Source organism: Diuraphis noxia, unplaced genomic scaffold, assembly GCF_037042655.1.
Source record: "Diuraphis noxia isolate RWA-SAM2 unplaced genomic scaffold, SU_Dnox_SAM2 contig0004, whole genome shotgun sequence".
NCBI classification, from domain to species: domain Eukaryota; kingdom Metazoa; phylum Arthropoda; class Insecta; order Hemiptera; family Aphididae; genus Diuraphis; species Diuraphis noxia.
In genome coordinates this window covers 5,833,226-5,844,632 of record NW_028301714.1, presented here as the reverse complement: position 1 = coordinate 5,844,632, position 11,407 = coordinate 5,833,226, and the positions used below count along the sequence as shown (strand labels likewise).

At 32.7% G+C, this 11,407-nt stretch overlaps 2 protein-coding genes across 2 annotated transcripts; one reads left to right on the top strand and one right to left on the bottom strand.

The window, feature by feature from the left end:
• Window positions 1–2,131: 2,131 nt before the first annotated feature.
• On the bottom strand, window positions 2,132–2,629 carry LOC107167897 (histone H3). Its single transcript, XM_015517109.2, has one exon. The coding sequence runs from the start codon at window positions 2,596–2,598 to the stop codon at window positions 2,188–2,190; it is 411 nt and encodes a 136-aa protein (XP_015372595.2). The 5' UTR covers window positions 2,599–2,629; the 3' UTR covers window positions 2,132–2,187.
• Window positions 2,630–2,830: 201 nt separating this feature from the next.
• On the top strand, window positions 2,831–3,259 carry LOC107167901 (histone H4). Its single transcript, XM_015517113.2, has one exon. The coding sequence runs from the start codon at window positions 2,876–2,878 to the stop codon at window positions 3,185–3,187; it is 312 nt and encodes a 103-aa protein (XP_015372599.1). The 5' UTR covers window positions 2,831–2,875; the 3' UTR covers window positions 3,188–3,259.
• The last annotated feature ends 8,148 nt before the right edge of the window (window positions 3,260–11,407 follow it).

The following is an 11,407-nucleotide window of genomic DNA, read 5'->3' as shown; positions in this document are numbered from 1 at the left end:
GAAACACCAGAGCAATCGAATGATATAGTGGATAAAAAAGTATTTGCCGTAATGTGGCAACGGCAATATCATTGATTATCTTTAAAAAGTATAAAAACACCTGAAAAAATTGTTATGGCTTTTTATGATATTTAGTGGTGTAAAAAAAAAAAAATAACGTGAAAATCAAATTATTTACAACCGTGGTGAAATCCAAATGACCTGTGACCATTGTTGTTTGAAGTAGTGGCGGCTATCCTTAAAAATATAGGTGTAGTGAAACATAAGAAATAACCACCCATTCACATCACATTTTTAACTATTACATAGTTATAATTATCATATTAAAATATTCTTTTTTTTTTTTTTTTATTCATAAAGTTTTACTGACGAATGTCATCTTAACTTACTTTAATAACATTATTTTTTTTAACATTTAGAAAATAAATAACAATTAAAAAAAAAAAATGCATTAGTGATATAAGATACAAATGACTACATATATGTAATATAATAATAATATTATAATATTATAATTTCTTATTAAATTAAATTAAATTAAATAAATTAGTTATAGGCGTTATAGCAACAAGTCGTGGGGACGTCCACGCTTGAGTCGGCGTACAGAAGGAGGGACACTTAGTTTGTAATATTTCGCACTGTGAGCAGAGTTGATGTGGCCGAAGAAGTTGATTGCTGATTTTTTTATGAACTCAACTATTGTGGGTAGCTGGAAGTCTTGATGAAGTGCATCGTTGCGTACAAACCATGGGGCATTAGAAATGGTTCTCAGAACTTTTGATTGAAAGATTTGTATTTTATGTATGTGGGTTTTTGCACAATTTCCCCACACAGGGGATGCGTAAAGAAGTAATGGTCGTAGTATTTGAAAATATTCTTAAGTACTAGGTATTATGTATTATTCGCATACAAAAAATTACATAGACAACCCGGCCACCCACCTTTTTTTAAAGGTGTAGCAATCAATCGTTACACTTCTACTCTAGGATAGCCGCCACTGGTGTGAGGCGGACATCTCTGTGCGGCAATGGCAGGTGGTCGTAACAAACCATAGAACTATTATAAGCGTATAATAATAATAGTCAATTTTGATACTTTATTATTGGTTTTAATATCTAATACAGTTTACCGAACGTTGCATATTATAGTACCTATTCCAGTACCTAACACAATCATCAATTTATTCGTGTTGTTTTCGATTTGTTTATGTAAAATAGTTTGGTCCATGTGAGTATTTGACCATTTCCATTTGCTCACTATACCTACAACGACTTTCGTAGTTTTCCCAATCACGAAAAATCGAAAACACTTTAAAAAAAATAGCCATTTTATGAGCGCAAACATTTTTTGATTTGATATGATAATATTGGTTATTAGTAATAAACTAATAACTAATAACTTATTACATAGTAATCGTATTGTACCCACTTGATGTAGTGTCTTGTACACAATATGTATTTATATTTTCATGCTATTTTTATATTTTGGACAGAGATATTTATTTTAATGATTTAATTGATTCGATTAGGTACTTATGTACAATCAATAAACCTAAACAAATGATAGATAATGACGAATAATTCACGTGTAGTTAAAATCATGGTTAGGATCCGTTTTACTTTCAATAAATTTAGTATCTTCCAATGGTTTTCTAGTTCCAACGCTTAGTGAACAAATTACTTATTATGAACAGAATACGATATCAACGTAATCAATTACCCGTTACATCTGAATTCATGTTGTGAGAGTTCTATAAAATACATTTTACTTAGATACCTATCTTAAATAAAATGTTTCTAAAAAGTAAGTAAAATTCAAGATGTTACTTGATTACTATGCTATATTCATTTTTTATTAGTAGACGAATTGTATGGTTAGTAATTACAGAATTTATGATCTTGTTATTTCGACGAATTTGAAAAGGTTCATTGAACAATAAAATAATAATGTACTTCTTTAATCAAAAATTCAATTAAAACACCGTATTACAATGATCGATGTATTTACCGGATTTTATATCATGAATAAATGATTAGAATTACGAACTAAGTTTTGACGGGCACCATCCTTTCTTGAATATTTTTAAAATCAGTTGAAGTCATTATCTTATCTAATTTGATTTAAAAATATGGTGGCCCTGAAAAGGGCCGTTTTAAAATGATGGTCGAATAGAGAGAGGGTGTTAAATTAGGCACGTTCACCGCGAATACGACGGGCCAACTGGATGTCTTTTGGCATGATCGTGACACGTTTGGCGTGGATGGCGCACAAGTTGGTATCTTCGAAAAGACCTACTAAGTAGGCCTCACTAGCTTCTTGCAATGCCATAACGGCTGAGCTCTGGAAACGCAGGTCAGTCTTGAAGTCCTGTGCGATTTCACGCACTAAACGTTGGAACGGTAATTTGCGGATCAACAGTTCAGTACTCTTCTGGTACCGACGGATTTCGCGTAGAGCGACGGTTCCCGGACGGTAGCGATGTGGCTTCTTAACTCCACCGGTGGCGGGTGCGCTCTTACGTGCGGCTTTGGTGGCCAGCTGCTTCCTCGGTGCTTTACCTCCGGTGGACTTGCGGGCGGTTTGTTTGGTTCGTGCCATTATGATTTATTCGGATGTTGGATGTACTTATTTGAACAGATTCTTAAAGAATGGTTCACATGTTGTTAAGCGCCGTTATTTATACACAAATTGGAACCGTATTCGACGTTCCCGTTGGTCGGTTGGGTCAAGAGAGGGAGAAACCCGGTCGGGCATTTTGATTGGCCGCTGGCGCGCCGTGAGACGCATAAATAAAACGTAGTTTGTGGTGTTAGCATCAGTCACCGTTCAGTGTTCAGCGTTAGCGGTACAGTCGAAAAGTAACCGAAAATTTAAAATGACAGGACGAGGCAAAGGAGGTAAAGGTCTTGGAAAAGGAGGCGCCAAACGTCATCGCAAAGTGTTGCGTGATAACATCCAAGGAATCACTAAGCCAGCCATTCGTCGGTTAGCTCGCCGTGGAGGAGTAAAACGTATCTCTGGATTGATATACGAAGAAACTCGAGGTGTGTTGAAAGTGTTCCTGGAGAACGTAATCCGTGATGCCGTTACATACACAGAGCACGCCAAAAGGAAGACCGTCACCGCCATGGACGTCGTCTATGCTCTAAAACGTCAAGGCCGTACTCTTTACGGTTTCGGAGGTTAATTATGCCCACGCATACATACATACACACATACATATTTTACCATTGAAAAGGCCCTTTTCAGGGCCAACAAATTTTAAACATTTATAACACTGTAATAAGTTCGATAGCTCAATGCCCCGTGGCCCGTGAAAGCTGATATCGCAATTATATTGACATACTTCTTACGTATTGAGAACTGGATGTCAAATGTCAGTAGAATGAAAATAATATAGTTGATCGTTGTTATATCTAAAGTTTTGGTTAAGTTAGACACCTACGATAAATCTACTACTAAATTCTACCCGTACATCCGAACCTTTTGTAAAGCTGATATAGGTTCATAGACTTGTACATAGGTTATTATAATTTTTATAACCCTAGGCAGTTATTCCTAAACCATAATATTATTTAGAGTTTAAATTGATTAATCAAAAAATATATAGATATAACAAAATTATAAAACAATGTATAAAACCTGAACAATATTGATAATGATTATTAATGAATAATTGTGATTTTTATATTATATCACAGTTATAGAAAATTATTATGGAAGTTAATGTATTCCATTTTTCCAACAAATATTGTAGTACTTAAAATTAAAAATAAAGATTAATATTCTCGAAAACAATTTTTTGTATTTCCAGTTTTAAATATCTGATTATTTATTTTCATTATTATTATATTCTGAGTGCAATATTTCCTATGATTTTAGGTTTTCAATTATTTATTTCCCTAAACATTAGATTTCTCCAGTGGCGTAACTATGGGGTAGCGAGGGGTAGCGGTCGTAACCCCAAACATTTTTATGAGGTCGCAAGAGTATCATTTTGCTACCCCAAAATTATTTATATAATTTAATAAAAAAAATCAGTGTCAGTGTGTATTTACTATTTATTTATCTTTAAATAGTTGTCAGGAAAAAATACGTTATTTGTGATGTTATAAAACTGTATAAGTATAATGATTATTTTAAAATAATTTAGGAGGAATAAGTTATGCGTATAAGTGGTACTCACCCATTATGCTTATTGGAGAAGATGAAGCATATAAAAGTGTTCGCTAACCCAAACATTTACTGCTAGTTACGCCCCTGGATTTCTCTAAATTTATCTGTCATACGTTTAGAACTCTAATCATTTAGTTTTAAAACATTTAGTACCCCTCCAAAAAAATGTTTGTCTTGTGTGCACAACTACATTTTTCATAAATTATAATAGTTTTATACATAAATCTTTCATTTTTACCTTCATTTTATACAGATTCTAAAAAACTAATAATTTATAATTAACACTAACTATTTTACTTTCAAATGTATAGATAGACCAATAAATTAGGTATCCTTGGTATCATCGATTGCTGTTGGTAAATTTTTGAATATGGGATTACCGATTTTATAAGTTTGCACCTTAACAAAATATGAATATTTGATAAGTCGTAGAAGTTAGGATTAACAATCAGTTTTAATAAAATTCCGAAATAATTTACCAATTTATGATATTCATCCTCTTGCTTTATATTTGTATACATTTCCCCTACATCAAATTTTATATTCCTATATAAGATTAAAAAAACACAATATTTAAATTATTGCTGGTTTGATGTTTTGTAATTACATTTTTAGATTCTGAACGAAGTGATGAATGTATTGATTTTACAATGATGTGTGTTTTGTTTGTTTGTTTTTTTTTTTTGTCTGTGTACAGCATAACTAGTCGAAATAATGCTTCAATTTCAAACTTTGGGGTGGTATCCGATGTAAAATTGAAGATCCTTGGTGCATTATAGAGGCCAAAAATTAACATTTTCCAACAGTTTTCAAAAAAATCGAGAAAAACAAAATAAAAAATGACAGAAAAACGGGAATTTTTACGCAAGATCAGTTTTCGACCAAATTGATTTTTTTATATGGTTGTAATAAATTCAAAAACTAATCACTGTAAATACTTGAAATTTTCACCAAATGTTTATGTTAGTGTTATCTATATACAGTTTAATTTTCAAAAAGTTTTGACTTTTTTTTGAGTTATTTATTGACCACTGAAATTTTCAATTTTTTTGAGAATTTTTTTTTGAAGTGTCGGTAAAAAAATGTTGGACGACCAAAATAAATTGAAAATTTAATACAAGGTTCCCTGGTATAAGGTAACCTAATCTTATGAGTTGTTCTTATTGTAGCTAAAAAAAATTAAAAATCGTAACGTGCAATGCACTACAAAACTACTGAATTGATTTTGATAAGACTCTAATAAATGTTGTCATTGGGTTCAACATTAAAAATATAAAATACTTGACATTTTGAGAAGTAAAAAGATTAATTTTTGATTTTGATTTATTGAACATTTAAGAAATATTTTTTTTGAAATTTATTATAGAAATAAAAAATATTTGCATTTATAGTTACTGCTCATAGATTATTGTAATATGATAGTATGAGGTATTTGAATCGGTAATATTGCAGAAAGTTTAGGAAAATAATCGCGCTCGAAATTCTAATGTTGCTGGCCGATAAGAACGATTACCTATCGTACTCGTTGGCTAGTAACAAACGTTTTCGTCTAGGAGATTTTTAAATTTAAAAGTCTCTGTGTTGAATGAGACGTTTTTAGTTCATTTGCAATTCTCAATTCGACCAGCGACTACGTACATTCGTATACACACACGCACATTTAAAAAATGGCTGCTTACCATCACGAAATACAAGACATTCAAGTCCAATTACTCCTGATACTGCATGAAATAGTTGCAGGTATCACAGATGGTTATTATGAGAAAACCGACGATATGCACAACTGGATCATAGCTCTTCTGCTTGCTATCGCTCAAGATACCATGTCAAGAAATGTCGATCTGTCTCAAGAATCGGAACCCATGGATGTGGATGAGGTCTCCGATGACAGAATGTTCGACACAGAAGGTGCAAAAGATACGGACGACCAGTTGTCATTTTCTGTAGCCAGTAGTGCATGGTCGAGTGGAGACGCGCCGTTCTTCGAGTCGGGGCCCGTCGAAACCACTCCGATTCCGAATGACGGACCACTCGACGATGCAGAGAAGACGTGTGAAGCTGAAAACGGAATTGAGCCGGCTCAGGGCATTGAAGAGCCAGACAACGGTGAGGTCGTAGGTAGGCTGGACCCGCCAGCAACAACCGGAAAATCCGACCAGCCACGAAGGTATAGGACCTCGTGCTGGAAAGGCGTCAGGCGGATTTTCCGACGTCTGTGTTGCTGGCGAAGAGAAACCGTCCGCGACCCACGTTAGTCTGGCGGTCCCCTAAGGGCCGATGATGTCGTCAGGAAGACGGCGACGAATAGCAGGGGAGGATACGGGAAAGAGCCCGGAAGGTGCACGGCGGTAAGTCACCCGAACGCGTTTCCCGACCACCCACGTAGCGACGGGTTCACGAGCGTAGCGCGCTCGGTCGTAGTTGACGCGCGAGACCCTCTGGCGGCTCGGCGAGCGCCCGGCAGTTACAGTCGCGTGGATCGATGGAAGACGATGTCGACGGCACGGTGGTTAGTTGAGGTAACGGCGTGGGCAACGATTCCGCCCCGACCGTACCTACGATGATGACGACGGCGATGGCGACTCGTTACGATGGCAGTGGCGGACACTTTGGCTCGAGGTAAGTGGTATAGAGATTTATGTGTTAGGAACACGGATGTCAGCGGCAACGAACCCGGAGAAACTATGAACGTTTCAGGGTCCGGTGGCGTGCGACTTCGTGGTGACGGTCATTGCAGGACAAAGACGCGGCTGAAGGGTCAACGCCAGGGCGAAAATTACCGATTGTCAAGGATCGCGGCACGTCGTTCGTGCGGCGGTCCGATGGCTCTCGCCTTTTCGTCCCGCGGTAAACCCACATCGGCCGGGTCGCTTGTCCGTATAGCGATCACCGTCCATTCTGCGGCATGCACCAAATCTCGATTCTCTCGCTTCGTGCCCAACGGTATCCGCTGCAAGTCTGTCGCTAGAGTCGTCTCACCGTCAACCATCAAAGCGCTAACATCGCGCACTAGCCGCCGTTGCTTGTCGCCGTCGACCATCGATCCCGCGGCCGTCTCGGTCTGGCCTCGTCGGCTGGGCAAGGTCGTCACGCGTCCGAGCAAACTCGCCCGTGACACTCGTCTACCCGTGGGACCAGTCGTGGAACGTTGTGGAGGTGACCAGTGGCCAAAACTGTTACAAATCCGCACCCAATCGCCATCTCGTATCCTCCCCTCCTTGTTTTTGTGTCTCCTGACTGACGCATTTTTTTTTTTAATTTTTTTTTTTTTGTGTATATACCTATTGTTATTGTTTATCTCCTTCTTTAATGTTGTTTGTCTCCCCCCCCCCCCCCTTTTTGGCTAAATCTTGTACTGGCAACATTTAAATTATAGTACATTTTTTTAATGTTCTCATTTTTTTTTAAAAATGTTTCCCCTTTTTGTATTTAAACCATGTGTTTCCCCCAACCCCTTTTTTGACTTTGAAAATCTTTTACTTGTAAAAATGTAATAATTTAGCCATTTTGTGCTAATTATACATATTATTATATCTTCAAAATTGTTTTCCTTATGATAATTGCAACTTTGCTCTATTTTTTTGCCACTTATAAAATATTTTTTCAAAACTTTATGTTCATTTTTTTATTTGAAACATGTACCTATATAAATGTATACATTTGTAACTGTTCGTTAAATTGTTATAATATGTGAATTTTCAATTTTGTAATTGATTATAAATTTGTTAAAATAATAAAAGATAATTTTTGTATACACAAGCAATTTTAGTTTCTTCTTTTTTCGTATTGTTAAGTGTGTAAATCAAATGTTAATGACTAAAAAATCATTAAAAGGTATATTTTCCACAGAAACCTTGTTTGTTATTTATACAGAGTTTAGAGTTTATAAATCTGTCGAAATTCAGTATAACAGACTAAGATTACCATTAGTACTCTTTTAAGAGTACATGTACTCAGTGCCGCAACTTGGTACATATTGGTGGGTATGCGACCAAATATATAGGGCCCATGTACAGTGGCGCATTGAAGAGTGCGGTGAAGAGCATTGAACATATATAATAGGTGAGAACTGAGGAGCAAAGTGGTAGCAGCACATAAAACCATTCATTTTCTTTTTTTTCTCAATTTAAATGCAATAAACATTTAAATTGGGAATCAGCCGTCACAACATGACAAAAATAAAAAATTCGAAAATTCGAAAATATGACTCATCCCCCTGTCATTCGAAATTATTATTTTGATATAATTTTGGTTAGGTGTTAGGACTTTGTTTTATATTATAATAAATAATAATTATTATTATTCTAAGGTATTCATTAGTTTCTATTTTTTATAAAATAATAAGATAGTAAGATACCACTTTGTGAAAAGTCTTAGTAATAAAATATATTAAACACTATCTTAATGAAAACACATATTATATTAACACATAATATAAATTATAATATGATGATTTATAAAATAATAAATAATAATAAAATTGATTTAATTAAATATAGATAGTTTTAGATTCTGAACGGAGTGATGAATGTATTGATTTTACAATAATGATGTGTGTTTTATTTTTGTGTATGTGTACAGCATAACTAGTCGAAATAATGCTTCAATTTCAAACTTTGGGGTGGTTTCCGATGTAAAATTGAAGATCCTTGGTGCATTATAGAGGCCAAAAATAAACATTTTCCAACAGTTTCCAAAAAATCGAGAAAAACAAAATAAAAAATGACAGAAAAACGGGAATTTTTACGCAAAATTAGTTTTCGACCAAACCGATTTTTTTATATGGTTGTAATTCTAAAACTAATCACTGTAAATACTTGGAATTTTATCCAATTGTTTATGTTATTGTTATCTATTTACGGATTAATTTTCAAAATTGTTTGACTTTTTTGAGTTATTTATAGACAACTGAAATTTTCGATTTTTTTTTGAAGTGTCGATAAAATTTTTTTGGCCTTATCAAAATACTTGAAAATTAAATACAAAGTTCCTCATAAGTTATTCTTATAGTGATTAAAAATTTATAAGAATACATAGGCACAATTTTTTGTTATAAGCGTTTATAGTTCAAATTTTTACGAAATCTGTCGAAAATGCGAAAGTAATTTTGAAGTTGAAAAATCATACAATTTTTTGCGTTTATAACTAAGGATTAAAAATACAACATTAAGTTTTCCATAAGTTTTCCTTCAAGTAGCTATAGAGAAAACTCGAAGCATCATTATAGGAAAAATTTTAAGTGCGTTTGAATTTTAAATTTTTACGAAATAGCGTAACGATAACGATTTATCCTGAAACGATTTTAAATATTTGTTATTATTCAAAAAGATTAAGTAGTAGATACTTAAAAAATTTTATCAGTTATTTAGATTGGCATTTTCTTTACTTGATTTGACATTGATCATGAGACATCATGAGACATTTATAGACAACTGAAATTTTCAATTTGTTTGAACATTTTTTTTTTGAAGTGTCGATAAAATTTTTTTGGCCCTATCAAAATACTTGAAAATTTAATAGAGAGTTCCTCATAAGGATTTCTTATAGTTAATAAAAAATTGTAAGAATAAATATGCACAATTTTTTTTTTAATTAGCATTTGAAGTTCAAATATTGACAAAAATTCGTCAAAACCATGAATATTTTTTTTTTGTTTGTCATTACGTTTTGGGCAGTAAAAATGCTTTGACTTCAGTACCTTGTTAAGTCAAAAAGTGAATCTAGTTGATACTTTGGGGGATAAAAAGTAAAAAATTCTTAATATTTTTCTAATTAATCGGGATAAACAAACTAAAAATTAACAAAAAAACAGGAAATTTTACGTACAATCAGTTTTCGACAAAATCAATTTTGATTTTTTATGTAACTTTAAAATCATGGACCATTGATACATGAAATTTTCATCGAATGACCGAATGTTTGTATAAGTACCTATGTTCTATCCACCATGAAATTTTTAAAAAAATTTGACTTAAATTGAACTATTCATAGGTATATGCAATTTTCAATAATTTTTTTTTAAATTAAAATTGATAAAAATTTATTTTTTAGGTAGAAAATCTTGAAAATTTAATACAAGGCTTTTAACATATTGTTACAATAGCAGTTGAAAAATAAAATAAATTCATTATCACAATTTTTTTTCATAAGTATTCAAAGTTTGAATTTTGACAAAATACGTAAAAATCACAAAAAATCACAAATTATTTTAAGCTATAAATTCATAAAAAATTTTCTTTTTAAATCTAAGATTTAAAATTTTAATACAAGATTCCTTACAAGTTTGCCAATCTTTATCACAAAAAAAAATGTCCACTGGAAATTCAAATTACATTTTTACAACATTGGATTTTTACTGGATTTCACATTTAGCGATTTTCTTATTTTGGTGTAACTCTAAAACAAATGACCGCAGATACTTGAAATTTTCACTGAATGTTCATATAGGCATTTTCTATATTTGATACAATTTTCAAAATATTTTGATTTGTTTAAAGCTGTTTACTGACATTTTAATTTTTCAACTTTTTTAGTTTTTATTTATTTGTTGGGTAGAAAAGCTTGAAATTTTAACACAAGGCTTCTAACACATTGTAAAAATAGTAGTTAAAAAATATTAAAAATAAATAGGCACGATTTTTTTTTTAAGCACTTAAAGTTCAAATTTTGACTAAATACGTAAAAATTACGGCAATGTTCAAATTATTTTACGCTAGAAATTCATAAAAAAATTTCCTTTTATACCCAAGATTTGAAAATTTAATACAAGGCTCCTAACATATATTTCTATACCTAGCAGTTGAAAAATAAAAGAAATACATAGTCACAATTTTTTTTACTATCATTCAAATTTTAATTTTGACAACATACGTAAAAATCACGAAAATTCACAAATTATTTTAAGCTAGAAATTAATAAAAAAATTTATTTTAAATCTAAGATTTGAAAATTTTTAATAATGTATAATTATACTATAATATATCCTAGACAGATAAACGTCTTCGCTCAGAATCGTTTTTAGTATACAATGATATAATATCATTGGATTCAAATTTAATTCCATCCATAACAGTAACCCACTTGTAACCTACTGTACTGCAGAGCGACATCCACTTTCCCGCTTTTTATAATATGTTTACTTAAAAAAACTAGTAGAAACTAAATTATAAAATAATTGGATGATTAAAGTTTTTAAGTAGAGTCGCAATACGAAATCTCCACCATTCCACAT

What these genes read in the sequence shown, in the direction of transcription:
- LOC107167901 (XM_015517113.2), top strand. Translation starts at nt 2,876, where the DNA reads ATGACAGGACGAGGCAAAGGAGGTAAAGGTCTTGGAAAAGGAGGCGCC.
- LOC107167897 (XM_015517109.2), bottom strand. Translation starts at nt 2,598, where the DNA reads ATGGCACGAACCAAACAAACCGCCCGCAAGTCCACCGGAGGTAAAGCA.